This window comes from Octopus bimaculoides, chromosome 11 (assembly GCF_046866305.1).
Source record: "Octopus bimaculoides isolate indiv1 chromosome 11, ASM4686630v1, whole genome shotgun sequence".
Classification (NCBI taxonomy): Eukaryota; Metazoa; Mollusca; class Cephalopoda; order Octopoda; family Octopodidae; genus Octopus; species Octopus bimaculoides.
In genome coordinates, this window is record NC_142938.1 from 24,268,202 (window position 1) to 24,285,766 (window position 17,565).

General features: G+C 37.1%; 1 protein-coding gene across 2 annotated transcripts in view; it reads right to left on the reverse strand.

The window, feature by feature from the left end:
- The window catches only part of LOC106867916 (tRNA pseudouridine synthase Pus10), a 40,967-nt gene that overhangs the window by 14,397 nt on the left and 9,005 nt on the right, over positions 1-17,565 (reverse strand). For both annotated transcript variants that reach the window (XM_089359668.1, XM_089359669.1), the window contains exons 4-9: positions 15,580-15,666; positions 11,602-11,636; positions 10,037-10,148; positions 5,744-5,805; positions 2,410-2,455; positions 230-303 (exon numbers count right to left, since the gene is read on the reverse strand). In XM_089359668.1, coding sequence (XP_089215794.1) covers positions 230-303; positions 2,410-2,455; positions 5,744-5,805; positions 10,037-10,148; positions 11,602-11,636; positions 15,580-15,666 — 416 coding nt within the window. The remainder of the gene's footprint in view (positions 1-229; positions 304-2,409; positions 2,456-5,743; positions 5,806-10,036; positions 10,149-11,601; positions 11,637-15,579; positions 15,667-17,565) is intronic.

Consider the following 17,565-nt stretch of genomic DNA (forward strand, 5'->3'; position numbering starts at 1 on the left):
CTTATATGGATAGTACACTTATATATACTGTAAAAACCCATGCAATTTGCGCACCTGTGTAATTTACGCAGGTGATTTTCAGGTTAAAAATTGTTGAAAAAAGCTTATACTCATGTAAAATTTGCACCCAAACGTTTTCAGAATTGATTCACCAAAAAGAAGATTACAAAATAAGTGACGCAACAAAAAAAAAAAGATAAAATCAAAAAAAAAAAAAAATTTCACTTACTTTTGATAAATGGAATTAACTGTTTCAGACACAGCCTTGGCAACATTTGCACGACTGAACATCTCCCAATCTCCCTGAAAGAAATACAAAGTTTAGAAGTCAATTTCACAAAACGATAATTGATGAATAGCTTTGATGAGGAACAAAAAGTCAGTCTCCTACTTGTAACAGTAAAATTAGTTAAATACATACTATAGACCATTTCTACAGGGAAGCATCGATCACTCCACTGTCATTAGCTGACTACTTCACACTGGTGCTCTACATCCCAATCCTACAACTTAAACATTATATCTCACCCAACTCCTAACAAATGAAAATTGAATAATACATGTTTCGTGGTCCCTTTAACCAAGTTCATCCATTCATCCTGCCATATGAATTAACAGACATAGCAAAATCTGACTAGCAATTAAGTAAATCACCAGCTTTGAGCAAATGTCTTTTATAGTAAACCTCATTATGTGTATATGTGTGTGTGTGTATTGTTCTCACCACCAACTTTCATTGATTCCCCCACTACACTGTACCACCACATTACCTCCCCTCCTACCACCACCATAGATTTAACCCTCTTCACACATTGCACCTGCCTCTTGCCCCATGCACTCATGTTATCTGCCCAACATCATGTCATCCTTCTTTCGTTGTTTTTCCTGTTTACTGTATCAGCATCTCAATTCTGCTGCTCCACACAGTCAGACCTATCAGACATCCTTTACTCCTCAACTCATTCCTGGCACCTCTGACCCACTCATTCCTACCCATCTCGTACCTTGAAAATCTACCCTGACACTTCATCACAGCTATTTTTCTTTATTGCTTCCCAGCTCTACTTGATCATCCCCGACTCTTTCTTCTAAAATGCATGTAGTCACACAGTTCCTCTATAGCAAAAAAACCTGTTGCTCCGACCTTTTTGTCTCATACTTTACCTCTCTCTACACCTCATTGCCTCAGGATTCATATTGCAAACTGCATGGTGACCCGACTAGTATAGGTGATATGAAAAAATGCACCAAGTACACACAGTATGATAGATAAAGCAATTAAAGATGTGAAGGCAAGGAAAGCCCTAGGTCTATCAAGAATAACTGTAGTAGGATACAGCCTTGTTACCCATATAGTCAAAGATGTTATACAGAACAGTCATACCCAATCACTTGCATAGCAGCAATGTAGTTAACTGCCACTAGAGCAGAGAAGGTGCCTTAGAGCAGTGGTTCTCAACCCATGGACTCCTATGATTACTATTTTACTCTGGTAGACCCTCCATAGCCATTTGATGGTTAAAAACTACAGGGTGTCCACAAAGTCTGGGTACATGGGGATTAACACATACTTTAAGAAATTATTATTTCTTATATTTAATTGTTTATGTTATGATTTTATCTACTCCATGTACCCAGACCTTGTGGACACCCTATAGTTTTATAGATACTTTTTTCAACTTCCCTATTTTGTCTATCACATGTTCCTTTGTGTAGACTGAACTATGGACAATGTTAGAGAAAGAAACCTAGCTGTTTCTTGCAATAAATACCTTTAAAGCAAAATTTTTTCATGGACTCATAAAATACTACTGCGGACCTTATTTACTATTTTCCTTACCAAAATCTTATATGGACCACAAGGGGTAATATGGATCCCATGGAGAGATGTAATTATAGTGGCATCAAATTGCAGGACCAGGTCATGAAAGTAACAGAAAAAGTTGTAGCTTGATTGATTAGGCAAAAGAGCTAGACTAGATGAGATGCAGTTTGCTGGAAAGTGCTACAGATGCCATCTTAATCTCTTCAGTATCAACTCTACTTCCTGATGGAATATTACAGCATGGCTGTGTGGTAAGAAGCTTGCTTCCTAAATACATGATTCTGGGTCCAGCCTCACTGCATGGCACCTTGGGCAAGTGTCTTCCACTATAGTCTTGGGGCAACCAAAGTCTTGTGAGTAGATTTGGTAGACAGAAACTGAAAGACACCTGTGTGTATGTGTGTGTTTGTCTGTTTTTGTCCCCACCACCACTTGACAACAGGTGTTGGTGTGTTTACATGTTCTTGTAACTTAGTGGTTTGAAAAAAAGAGACCAATAGATTCATTCAACTAAAAGGTCTTCAAGGTACAGTCTAATGACTGAAACCAGTAAAAAATATAAGAATAAACATGGAATCAATCACCTTTTTGGTCTTTCTTTTACGGAAGATATCGGGATGAATATCAGTTCTGAAGAAGAAATAGAAATTTGTTTTATCCCTTTCAATACTGACAACAATAACACAAATCAAGGTTACTCATTGAGTATCAGTGTGTGCGTGCATGCATGTGTGTGTGTGTGTATGTGTGTGTATGTGTAATCAGTTTAAAGAAAACAGACAATAGAGAATATCTAATTTTTTATTATGCAGTCATTTATATTCTTTAATTGCCTACTTAACGTTTCCATCGCTATCAAGGCGCATCTTTCACATCTTTTAGTACATTATGACATTACAATCCATCAAGGGCTTCATCATTAGCTTGACTGCTAATTTGATTTCTTCAAAAGAGAAAATAGTTCCAAACAAAATTTTTTTTATTTTACCTACTTAGACTAATAATTCATCATCATCATCATCATTTAATGTCCGTTGTCCATGCTGGCATGGGTTGGACGGTTTGACTGGGCTGGCATGACGGAAGGCTGCACCAGACTCCAGTCTGATTTGGCATGGTTTTCTACAGTTGGACGCCCTTCCTAATACCAACCACTCTGAGAGTGTAATGGGTGCTTTTACACGCTACCAGTTCAGGTGCTATTTGCATGACACCAGGGTGCTTTTATGTGCCACTGGCATGGGTGCCAATTTGCATGACACTGGTATCTGCCATGATTGCGATTTTGCTCAGATTGATGGGTCCTCTCAAGCACAGCACATCACCAAAGGTTTTGATCACTAGTCATTGCCTCTGTGAGACTCAAAGTTCGAAGATCATGCTTCACCACCTCATTTCATGTCTTCCTGGATTTACCTCCATTACAGATTCCCTTTGTAGTTAGAGATCGGCACTTCTTTACACAGCTGTCCTCGTCCATATGCATCACATGACCATACCAGCACAGTTGTCTCTCTTGCACACCACATCTGATGCCTCATATGCCTAATTTTTCTCTCAAGATACTTACACGCTGTCAAACATGCACACTGACATTGCACATCCAGCAAAGCATACTGGCTTCATTTCTTTCAAGCCTATGCATGTCCTCAGCTGTCACAGCTCATGTTTCACTGCCTTGCAGCATAGCTGTTCACACACAGGCATCAAACAATCTACCTTTCACTCTGAGAGAGAGGCCCTTTGCTACTAGCACAAGTAGGAGCACTCTGAACTTAGCCCATCCTTATCTTATTCTCACGGCTACACTCTCAGAGCATCCACCTCCACTACTAACTTAGTCATCTAGACAACAGAAGCTATAAAGATATAAAAAATAATAGTAGTAAGAACAACAATTATAGGGGTGGTTGTGAGCATTGTATGAATAGTATTAATCAAATGAAATGGGGACGGCAAAGCTACAAACATTGATTACAGTAAATAGATTTTAAGAACTTAAAAGAAATGAATAATAATATGACCTACATTTATGGCAGTTAATTCCTCCCTTTGACCAGTAGGGTTAAAAGGTTAGTTTGAGCTATTTTTAGAATGATACCACCATGCAGTTGAATAAACAAATAAATAGAAAACAAAAATTTTTTCAGTTGGTATTATTTTCCATTTCGAAGAAAACAAATTAGCAGTCAAAATACCCTGATGAAGCCCTTGATGGATTGTAGCATCAAAATGCACTAAAAGATGTGAAAGATGCACCTTGATAGTGATGGAAACGTTAAGTAGGCAATAAAAGAACATAAATGAATGCATAATGAAAAATTGGATATTCTCTATTCTGTTTTCCTTAAAGTGATTCATTATTTCTCCTCCATCGAAAAGCATAGTTACTATAGAGACAAATGGATTTTCAGGCGTGAGAATGTACAAAGAATAGTTAATAGTTAAACCAACCAACTGAAGGTACATAAGCTTATGAATGTTAACCAGCATTATCAATTGGTAGAAGTGCATATTGGTACCCACTTGAATTATATATCCCCATCAATCGAAAATTTGGGAAACTAGACTATATATATAATTTGATTAATGAGAGAGAGACACATATATATCTATAGCTATTTACACACATATATATATATATATATATATATATATATATATATATATATCATCCTCATAATCATCGTTTAACATCCATGTTCCATGCTGGAATGGGTTGGATGGTTTGGCAGGAGCTGCCCAAGTTCCATTGTCTGTCTTGTCATGGTTTCTATGACTGGATACCCTTCCTAACACCAACCACTTTACTGAGTGTACTGTGTACTTTTACACAGCACTGACATGGGTGCTCTTATGTGGCACTGGTACAGGTGCTTTTTATGTGGCACCAGCACCCACGAGTCTGCAACATTAGGAATGCTCAGATGGAGAGGGATTCAGAGGACAAACCTGTATGCAAGGACAACCACATATTCACTTAGCTGGACGTGACTTCTCAAGTACAGCAAACCAGCAGAAGTCTTGGTCCTGTCATCTGCTCTGTGAGGTCCACCATCTGAAGATCCTTTCTCACTACTACATCCCACGTCTTCCTGGGTCTACCCCTTCCACCTGTTCCCTCCACAATTAGAGTTTGGCAACTTTGATGAAACTGTCTTCATTCATACATATTACATGGCCATACCAGCAGTCTTCTCTCCTGTATGCTACATCTGATGACCCGTAAACCCAGTTTTTCTCTCAAATCACTTACACTCTGTCGTGCATGTACACTGACATTACCCATCCAGTGGTGCATACTGGCTTTATTTCTGTCAAGCCTTCACATGTCCTCAGCAGTCACAGCCCATGTTTCACTGCCATGTAGCATAGCTGTCCATACAAGGTATCATACAATCAGCCTTTCACTCTGAGGGAAAGGCTCTTTGTTACTTTCAACACTTTCAATGAAAAATATTCAAGACTAATTACAACATACCCTGTGGAGTTTATATGACTTGTTACTAACAATGTATGTATGTATGTGTGTGTATGTATATATATATACATACACACACACATCTGATAAGTATGAATACCTATGTGTGTGTGTGTGTGTGTATTTCTCTCTCTCTCTCTCAATAATGATTTCAAATATTGCCACAAGGCCAGCAATTCTGGAGGGGTTAAGTCAATTGCATCAATCCCAGTGCTCAACTAATACTTATTTTATCAACCCTGAAAGGATGAAAGGCAAAGTCAATCTCAGTGAAATTTGAACTCAGAATGTGAAGACAGACATGTCAGTAAGCACTTTGTCTGGCATGTTAATAATTGCACCAGCTCACTGCTGCTGTGGCAGTGGTGGTAACAATAACATTAACAACAACAACAATAATAGTAATAATATTGCAGATAACAACAGTAAATACTTACAGGAAACCGCATTCTTTGTTGGAATGTGGGTAGGTGAACGTTATGTTCAATTCAAACGGACTCTGCATAAAGAGAAATTGAAATATTAAGATAAAATGACAGCCCAAGTAGAAGTTGAGGGAACTTCAATGCATTGGCTTAACCTGCTACAAATATCAACAAAAACCTCCCTCAGAGTGCACTCTTAAAGAAAGGACAAACACATTTTATCATATAGTCTTAGGTAAATTATGAATGGAAAAATATATATATTAATGGTACTTATTCTGTTAAGTTCTAGCAGTTCGGTTCAGAAGGTAGAAACATGCAGTACCATATTAAGTCTACTACTACTCCACTCTTTTTCTCAACAACCACCCTTTGATTCAATGAGAGAACCTCAACAGAGAATGGGGTACAACTTTGTGACAAAGAAAAGGCAGCGTCTGTAATACATTTTAGGATTACGGTGTTGTCCTTGGGATGAATAACAATGCTTCACTTCACTATAATGCTGATTTCAAATTTTAGTAAAGGCCAGCAAGTTTGGGGCAGGGGTCAAGTCAATTATATCAACTCCAGTGCTCAACTGGTACTTATTTTATCAAACCCAAAAGGATGAAAGGCAAAGTCGACCTCAGTGGAATTTAAACAGACATAATGCTAAGCATTTTGCCCAGCATGCAAATGATTCTGCCAACCCACTGCTTTCACTTCACTAAAATATTGGTTTCAAATTCTGGCACAAGGCCAGCAAGTTCAAGGGAGGCTACATCAACCCCAGTGTTCAACTGGTATTTACTTTATCAGCCACAAAAAGACAAAAGGCTTAGTCAACCTCGGCAGAATTTGAAGTCAGAATTCTGCCGGCTCGCTGCCTTCACTTCACTATAATATTGAAGAGATGTATCAATGTCATAACTCACCACAGTATATTAAATTTTTTGACTCTTTCAAACAGCAGAACATTGTAATTTTAACTGAGAAACAGAATAATTATAAGTTGGTTATGAGGTTCTGAGTTTGACAAAGAGCAATTAAGTAGTTCATTCCAGAACATTTTCAGTTCAAGGGCTATGGATAATTTCGAAAAGATTCTAGTTTGAAAGTGCTAATGAGGGCTTTGCCAGTTTAGGGTAGATTCTATAGGTGCAACAGTGCCATAAACTAGGCCTGTCCAAGTCTAGTACTCAACAAGTGCGATGAGACTGTCAAACACACACTTGTTCAGTGTCTGCACATTGCTAAGCTGTGGAATTATGTTGAATAAAATTACACTTTAATGTTTTAAAAAAATAAGACATGTTAGATAAAGTAGTCTTATGCATGTATGACAGAGAGTGTTTTGAGAGAAAAATTGGGTATAAGAGGCATCAGATATAGTGTACAAGGGAGAAGACTGCACTGGTATGGTCATGTGATGTGTATGGATGAGGACAGCTTCGTAACGAAGTACCGATCTCTAATTGTGGAGGGAACCTGTGAAAGAGGTAGACCCAGGAAGACATGGGACAAGGAGGTGAAACATGATTTTCAGATGTTGAGTTTTACAGAGGTATGACAAGTGACCAAACTTGTAGTGAATTGCTGTACTTGAGAAGACATGTCAAGCTAAGTGAAACTGTGGTCATGGCCAGTGCTGGTGACATGTTAAAGACACCTGTGCCAGTGTCATGTAAAAGGTACCCAGTATACTCTGTACAGTGGTTGGCATTAGGAAGGGCAGTCAGCCTTAGAAATCAAGCCAAAACAAATAACTGGAGCCTGATGCAGCTCTCCATTTACCAGTTCCAGTCAAACTGTCTAACCTAAGGAAAACAGATGCTGAATGATGATGATCACAGAATGGTCACAGCAGTCTGATTGATCAACAACCTACCTTGCAAAGGTTTGTGAAAATACTAAGAGGTTACTATAATCATCATCATTGTTCTAACATCTACTTTTCCATGCTTTCATAGGTCAGACGAGAGTATGTTGAAGCAGAATTTTTCTACAGCCAGATGTCCTTCCTATCACCAAACCTCACTTTGTATCCAAGTGAAGTAATAATTTCCCAGTCTTTTGAACAGCTAACAACTTGGTCATGTTCTATGTCAAGAATTGAAAGCTAATGACACAGGTAAGAAGCTATTGCTTACAAACAAGTAAACATGATGAAAACATGCAAGCACATGTGAAGACAGACAGACAGACAAACATCCACACACACAAATATACATACAGGGGTTGGACAAAATAATGGAAACATGTAGTATCATAGCATCATAATTTTGAAATATCTATAAAACTGTCAAAAGCTTGTTTATTTTTATGTTTTTTGATTTGTTATTAGTGTTGCTTAAGGTTTTGCTAAAATTGCTGTTTCTTTTCAGATATCATCAGAAAAAAGTAATTAAAATTCATTAAAATGACAGATCTATCAGACTTTCAAAGAGGTCAAACTGTTGGTGCTCATATGGCAGGCGCTAGCTTAACAAAAACAGCTGAAATGTTTGTCGAAACAAAACCAAAACTTTCAGATAGGGACCATCGGACTCTTACATGAATTGTTAGAAAGGATCTCAAAAGTACAGCTCTCAAAATTACTGCAGAGCTTAATGACCACCTTGAGAACCCAGTTTTCAAAAATGCTGTTCACTGGGAGCTGCACAAAGCTGGATTTTATGGGAAGGCTGCAATCAGAAAACCACTACTTTCAAAACCAAACGTTGCTAAGCGTTTAGAGTGGAGTAAAAACCTACAGAATTGGTCCCTAGAGCAGTGGAAGAATGTTATTTTCTCGGATGAGTCATCCTTTACCTTATTTCCGACCACCGGCTGAGTATACATGTGGAGACAACCAAACGAAGCATTTGACCCAGACTGTCTTCTTCCAACTGTTAAACATGAAGGAGGATCTGTGATGATTGGGAGGGGGGCTATATCTTAGAAATCCGCCGGCCCAATGGTTTCCCTTCATGACAGAATTAATAGTCAAGTCTATTTAAGCATTTTATCTGATCAAATTCATCCTATGGTTGCGGAACTGTTTCCAGAGGGAAACGCAATCTTTCAGGATGATAATGCACCAATTTACACAGCTAAAGTTGTTACTGAATGGCACGAGGAACATTCTAGTGAAGTTGAACATCTTATCTGACCACCACAGTCCCCAGATCTCAATATTATTGAACGTTTGTGGTGCATTTTAGAAAAACAAGTAAGGAGTCAATATCCCCTACATTCACCACTACAAGAACTGGAGACTGTTTTAGCTGAAGAGTAGACAAAAATTCCTTTGGAAACAATTCAAACTTTGTACAAGTCCATACCTCATAGAATTCAAGCTGTAATTACTGCCAAAGGTGGTCCTACCTCATATTAAAATAAATTTGTTTGAAATTTTAAGGTGTTTCCATTTTGTCCAACCCCTGTACATATAGCTTTCAAGAGTCATATAGACTCATAGGACCCGTTTTCCAGTTTCCATGGCATATATATTCCCCACCTGGATGGGACACCTGTCCATCAAAGGGTTACTCATTTTTGCCAGCTGAGCCAACTGGAGCAGTGTGAAATGAAGTGTTTTGCTCAAGAACACGTGCTGCCCAGTCCAGGAATCAAAACTATTACCATGAGCACAACACCTTAGCCACTAAGCCATGCACCTCCACCCATACAGACATAGTATTATTTAAAACAGTTTGATTTGGCTCCGTGCATCTTAAACTTTTGTAGGCATCTTACAGAAACTAAGCGCATTCAGGATCAGAATACCAAATATATATGACTGGCTTTTTTCAGTTTCTATCTATCAAATCCACTCACAAGGCATTGATCGACTCAGAAATATAGTAAAAGATTTGCCCAAGGTGTTGCAAAGTAAGATTGAACCTGAAACCACGTGGATAGAAAGCAAACTTCTCAACCGCATAGCCATGCCCACACCTAGTTGTTGGCACTCCGTCGCTTATGATGTGGAGGGTTCCAGTTGATCCGATCAACGGAACAGCCTGCTCATGAAATTAACGTGCAAGTGGCTGAGCACTCCACAGACATGTGTACCCTTAACGTAGTTCTCGGGGATATTCAGTGTGACAAGGCTGACCCTTTGAATTACAGGCACAACAGAAACAGGAAGTAAGAGTGAGATAAAGTTGTGATGAAGGAGTACAGCTTTAGGTGTTTTCGCTCAATGAACACTCACAACGCCCGGTCTGGGAATCGAAACCACGATCTTATGACTGCGAGTCCGCTGCCCTAACTACTGGGCCATTGCGCCTCCACCCACACCTAGTACATTCATGGAAATTCTTTTGAACATAAAGTTACCTTCATATTGAAAGGAGCAGCCAAAGCATCTGCTAATATTGGTCCATTCTGCCATTTCCATACTTCTTTGACAGCAGGAATGTCATCATCTGAGATACCATGGTACATAGCACTGTTGCAATATTGAAAAGAAAAGTAAGATAATAACTGAGTATTTCAAAAGCAAAAACAAATTCTTAAACATGAAATAATCTGCTGCCCAGAGAAAGGACTATCTATATAGCCACTTGAGCTCCCAAGGAAATCTCTTTGTGGTTGTTTACACTAACAAGAGAGACTCTTTGTCATCACTCAAACCATAAGACACTTCTATATGGTCACTTGTTCTGCTAAAAATAACAGCCAAATCTCCCTTGAAATCAAACCTTACAATTTTAAATAAATATTATATATATGTATGTATATATATGTATGCGTATATATATATATATATATATATATATATATATATTACATTTACATTATATTATATCTATAATCCTTTCTACTAAAGGCACAAGGTCTGAAATTTAAGGGGAGGGGACTAGTTAATTACATAGACCCCAGTGTTTCACTAATACTTAATTTATCAACCCCGAAAGGATGAAAGGCAAAGACGACCTCAGCAGAATTTGAACTCAGAACGTTAAGGTGGACAAAATGCTGCTAAGCATTTTGCATGGTATCCAAACAATTCTGCCAGCTCACCACCTTATATCACACATATAATATTTATATTATATATATATTATATATATTATGGTGGTGGAACAATGTAGTTGACAAGGCCATTAGGGAAAAGAAGCAGGCATGGAATGACTGGAAGAACAGTAGTAGCAGGGAACTGTATCAGATTGCCAAAAGGGAAGCTAGGAGACAGGTTTACTTAGGTGTTTATAAACACCTTCCATGCAGCAATTGTTTATATATATATATATATATATATATATAATATTTATATTATATGTATATATATATTATATATTTATATTATATATATTTCCCATACTATCAGGTTAAACAAATATATTATTGAGGCATTGGTGCAGTGCATTTTACAATTGGAGTGGGTTCCTCATCTTGATTGTTGCTTTCGCTATGTCTTGGCCTTTTTCAAATGTCTTGTGATTCACCTTAGTGCCATGTCTGGGTTTGAACATAGAACCCAGAGGTGACTGCACTGCATTAACCAATGCCTTTATCTATTATGCTATGCCTGTAAGCAGTGACATCAATGGAGGTTTAAAAGTCTTAAAAATTCACTTGGTCACTGCCTACAGTCATAGCATAGTGGATAAAAGCATTGGTTAACAGTCACACATTTCTCTATGATATCACGGTTTTCTCCCACATACTGTCTTGCAATCCAAAATACTTCAGTTCTTTGGTCTAAGGCACTAAGATTAATCATAAAACACATGAAGAAGACTGGAGGATACATAGCCAAAATATAATGAAAGCAACAATCAAGATGAGAAAACCAATCCAACAACTGTAAACAGTGTATACTTCTTATCATGTATAATTACACACATACATACACACACGTATTAGTTTCAAAATGTTTTATCATAAAAACTACTTACACAAATTCATCTCTTAAATGAAGGTAAACTGAATGCTGAAAAGCAACAATAATTTCTATTCAATAATTCTGTATATACATTTTTTGTTCTTTAGAATTCACATTCTATTTACCAAAAGCATGGAACATTTTATTTTTAACATCAATTATTAAGACAACAGCTTTTAATAGTCAGGTCACAAGAATATGCAGAGAGAGTGAGAGACATAAGGTGGTAAAGGGGGGAGGAAGTCAACAACACCAATTACTAAAACAACCATTTATAGTCAGGTAATACTTAGTTCTCAGTAACCAAATTTCAAAACAAGCCTCCTACATGGTCACTCAACTTACTAGAAATAGCAGCCACAACTCACTAAAATCACAACCCATTTTCTTAGGACACATTAGCTAGAGCACTTTAGATAATATAGCCCAAGGTAAACTAGGCCAAAAAAGAAAGGGAAGAAAGAAAGTATATCTTTTACAGTTGGAATGCTTTTTGATCATAAATCTGCTTGATCAGAACTGACCTGGAGGTAAACATTAATAATGGTTATCATTTGTAGTCCAAATCACTTGATTTACGTAGCCTAATACTGTTTGTCCACTTCTGCAAATAGTGTGTGTGTGTGTGTGTGCGTGGTGTGCATGCGTGTGTATGTGGTGTGTGCACATATGTGTACCTGTGTCTGCACATTTGTGTGTTTACCACAGCTTAGCAATCAGCACTGGTTTGTGTATGTACACATCACTTAGCAGTTCAGCAAAATAAGGGCAATTGAATAAATGCCAGATTTAAAAAATAAATACTAGTGTTGATCTCATTGGCTAAACCTTCAAGGTGGTGCTCCAGCATGGTGTCAATCCGATGACTGAGACAAAATAGAAGGAAAAAAAAAACAATAGTAAACAATCATCTCCAAGCTTATAGAGATTGTGACATAGCTTCAAGGAGATGGATGGCAGGTAAGGCTGAGCTCTGGACAAAATACTTTGTAGTAATTAGTTTCATTCAGTTATGTTCTGAGTTAAACTTCTAGCATGGATGAACTTTTCTCTTACACCTCCAGGGTTTATGTTAATTTCATTTCATAAGATGTGCAAGTAATTAATAATTAGAGCTAAAGAAATGTATTACTGAGCCATAAAAGCTATTGGAGTCACATTGTGTGACATCTTGAACAAGTGTCTTTTACTATAGCACCAGGCTGACCAAAGCTATGTGAGTGGATTTGGTAGATGGAAACTAAAAGCTTGTCGTACACACAGACATGCAGGAAGTAAATAGACACCTTTGATTTTCAAAATTTCTAATCATAGCATCTTAATATGTTTTCAGCGGTGTAGAATTTACAATGTAATTATTCTTTTCATTCCAGGTGTCATTATATTAAACATTTGCAAAGAGTAACTATGCCATGCACAAAAATTCAGCAGAACTGTCAGATTTCCAAAGAGGTCGTATTGTTGGGCAATCTGAGGCTGGTCTTAGCCAGCGAAAAATTGCCGAAAATCTTCAAATTCCTCTTGCTAATGTTAATAGAATTATAATTCAAAAGCCAAGGAAAAGAATCAACAGATTTTCGTCCTAGCTGACCTGGACCCTCAGAAAGGAAGCTTCACTGTTTGAAGAGAATTGTGGAAAACGAACCCCGTTCGAACACTTCTGACACTGCAAAACAGCTAGAAGTTAGTCCAAGAGTGTGTGCTACATATCTGCATAAACTTGGGTATTATGGACGAGCAGCTAGAAGAAAACCTCTCCTTCAACCAATTAATATCATGAAAAGAAAGAAATGGGCTAAGGAGATGTCAGAAAAATCTAGTTCATTTTGGAATAGAGTGATTTTCTCTGTAATGGTATGGGGAGCTGTCATCAACAATGATCGTTCTGAGCTGATCGAATGTGTTGGAACTATAAACTCTGAAAAGTACATCAAAATACTTAAGCAAGGACTACTTCTGATGTATTCACACGATAACATAACAGAAAATTGATTTTTATTCATGGAAGATGGGGTTCCATGGCACACAGCAAAAAGGAATCAATAATGGCTGACTGAAAATGGGATCAAAAAGCTTCCTTGGCCGAGACAATCTCCTGACACGAACCCAATTGAAAATCTTTGAAAGCTATATGAAAAACTTGACAGAAACTTAAATCTAAAGATGAATTGCTTCGATTGTTGCATGAAAAGTGGGCAGAAATTCCACAAGAGACAATCACAAAGCTCATCAGTTCAAAGCCAAAAAGAGTTTCTGAATTAAAAACTGCAAAGGGAATGTCAACTAAATACCAAAGTATGTAGTCCTACCTATCGATTACATTTCAATTGTTCACTTTGCATATTAAATAAAAGATTTTGAAAATTAAAGGTGTCTCTCTATTTACTTCATGCATGTCAGTGTATATATATATATATGTGTGTATGTGTATATATATATATATATATATATATATATATATATATATATATATATATATCCATGTATGTGTGTTTGTGTATACTGTTGTATGGACATCATATGATGGTTATAAAAGAGCCACTTTGTCATAAAGCCTTCTGTATAAAGCATCTCTAGCTATGGGGAAATATTCTCTTATTAGAAAATTGATAAAGGCTGGAGACAGAATGGGCATCCAGCAATAGAAAATTTGCTTCAATAAATTCTGTCTGACCCATGCAAGCAGGGAAAAGTAGTCATTCAATGATGAGGATGATGATGATAAGAAGTAGACCTAAATTGTCAAATGTTTCTTCATCCATCCCTCTGACAGATCACCATTAGTGTAAACAATATAAACAGAATGGAATATAGTTAGAAAGTCAATTTATTGATCATCATCATCATCATTTAACATCCATCTTCCATGCATGCGTAAGTAGGATGGTTGACAGGAGCCAGCCAGGTAGAAAAACTACCCTAGGCTACTGTATCTATTTTGGTAGGGTTTTTATGGCTGGATGCCTTTCCTAACACCAACTACTCTGTAAATTCTCCAGAATGAAAGTGTTTTAACAAAGTGAAATGAAGTGAAGAACTGGTATAATCATCATCATTTAACGTCCATTTTCCATGCTGGAATGAGTTGGATGGTTTGACTGAAAATTGGTAAGCTGGGGAGCTGCACCAGGTTCCAGTCTGATTTGGCATGGTTTCTATGGCTGGTTACCCTTCCTAATACCAACCACTCCAAGAGTGTAGTGAGTGCTTTTTACATGCCACCAGCACAGGTGCCCGTTACATAACATTGGCATCAGCCACAACTACAATCTCACTTAGCTTGACAGGTTTTCTCAAGAACAGTATATTGCCAAAGGTCTGTCACTTGTCACTGCCTATAAATTAAATTTGTAGATCTTCACAGAAACAGCAGGAAGTTTATCATGCAGCAAAAACAATTACTACAGGTGGTATATTTTCACTGAAGGACATAATGCAACCATTATTATAACTTTTTTTTAACATCATCCAATTCATTCTGGTATGAATTGTATAGGAAATCATGGCCTGTGTCTATCTTTGTTCAGAGTTACTACCTTCCTCGTGAATCAGTAGACCATGTCTTGTTTGTACATCTCAATTTTTGGCCAAGATTCTACAATAGGATGCCCTTCCTAATGCTAACCCCTTTCCAAAGTGTACAGGGTGCATTTTATAGTCACACTAGGATTAGAAAATCTGTCATGTCATTGGCTCCTCTCAGCCCTACATTGTCATAGTAATCACAAAATAAATGTGAAGTGGCGATTGCAGATTCAGTAGAGCACCAGACAAAGTACCTTGTGGTACTTGATTTACTTCCCATTATGTTCTATATTTGAATCTCACCCAGGTCAAATTTGCCTTTCATCAAAAGAGAGTCAAGTACTGCAGTTGATATATATCAACTTGAAAGTAGTGCTCCAGCATAACTACAATGCAACAAGTGAAACCAAGAAAAGAATAAAAGAATATATGTAATGAAAACACAAAGTACACAAGTTCAAATTACCTGGCGGACAATCAAAGACACTGGTAACATGAGAGAACACAAATAATTGGAGAAAATGTAGCCGGAAGATTTTACATGTTCGATAATCTGTTAGAAGAGAAAGCAACAGGTTTTGATTAGTCAGACACACAAACAAGGTCAAGGTCAAGCAAATAGTTATTTATAGAAATGCATAAAACATGACTCTATTAACTCTATTGACACCAGCCCTTCATCATTTAACATTTGTCTTCCATGCTGGCATGGGTTGGGTGGTTTGACAGGATCTAATGAGCCAGAGGACTGCATCAAGCTCCAATATCTGCTTTGGCATGCTTTCTATAACCTGATGCCCTTACTGACACTAACCATTTTACAAAATATACTGGTGCATTTTTCATGACCATGACACCAGTGAGATCAAGTTGCAAGACAATATTGTGACCATTATCTTAAGTTATTCATATTTAAATTAAAACCTTCCATTATAACTAGAAGTACGAACTTATTGTTATATCATGCTTATAGATTGTTATTCATTATATTTACTTATTATACACATGATTATATATTATATTATGTAAGGACCTATATATTATATCATGTGCTATTTGTTATATTTATATATCATATATCTATTTATTATGTTTCCTCGAACTAGTTTTAATAACATATGAGTTAGCTGTTTTACTAAATTCATCCAAATTTTTGATGATTCTCAAAAACTATTTGAAACAGAGTAATTTGTTAAAAATATGGCTTGGAAAAAGTTAATTAACGATCACTAAGTTTGCTAATACACTCACTGGCAAATGAAATATGCAGTTATATACAGAAATGTGTGAAGCACAAGCTGTAGATGTGCATGCATGCATAACTACATACATACCTACATACACATGTATATATATATATGTGTGTGTGTGTGTATATATATATATAGGAGAGAGAGAGAGAGATATTAATAGTAAATAATAATATTAGTGGCCATCCAAAGCATGAACTGTGCAGGAAAGTTTATGAACATATATATAAATTTATACATATATATATAATATAATTATTGTACTGGGAAGTACCAGCTTCACTAGAAATAGGAGTCAGATGAACTCTGAAGCCATAGAGAGCTCACTTATTTAAAACGAGCATAGTGAAAAATGGGTGGTGAATAAAAATTATAACTCTTACCTCTGTGAAGTCCACTAAAGGAATGGCAGATAACTTAGTAAAGATTTCGGGAATTGTGCTAAGGGGCACTTGTCCTTCCTCAGCTAAGCCTACTGCAAAAGAAGCTCAATTTAAAGATATTCACCACACCATGCTTGCTTGTTCATGAGAAGGCCCAAGGCACATTCTGAAATGAACTAAGTGAATAATTTATAAGTATACTCTTTTGACTCTTTTACTTGTTTCAGTCATTTGACTGTGGCCATGCTGGAGCACCGCCTTTAGTAGAGCAAATCGACCCCGGGACTTATTCTTTGTAAGCCTAGTACTTATTCTATCGGTCTCTTTTTGCCAAACTGCTAAGTGACGGGGACATAAACACACCAGCATCGGTTGTCAAGCAATGCTAGGGGGACAAACACAGACACACACACATACATATATATATATATATATATATATATACATAGATACGAAGGGGTTCTTTCAGTTTCCGTCTACCAAATCCACTCACAAGGCTTTGGTCGGCCCGAGGCTATAGTAGAAGACACTTGCCCAAGGTGCCACGCAGTGGGACTGAACCCGGAACCATGTGGTTGGTAAGCAAGCTACTTCCCACACAGCCACTCCTGCGCCTATATAAAGATATTACTAGTAAATAATAATATTAGTGGCCATCCAAAGCATGAACTGTGCAAGCAAGTTTAGGAACATATATATATATATATATTTATACATATATATAATATAATTATTGTACTATGAAGTACCAGCTTTGCTAGAAATATGAGTCAGATGAACTCTAAAGCCACAGAAAGCTAACTTATTTAAAACAAGCAT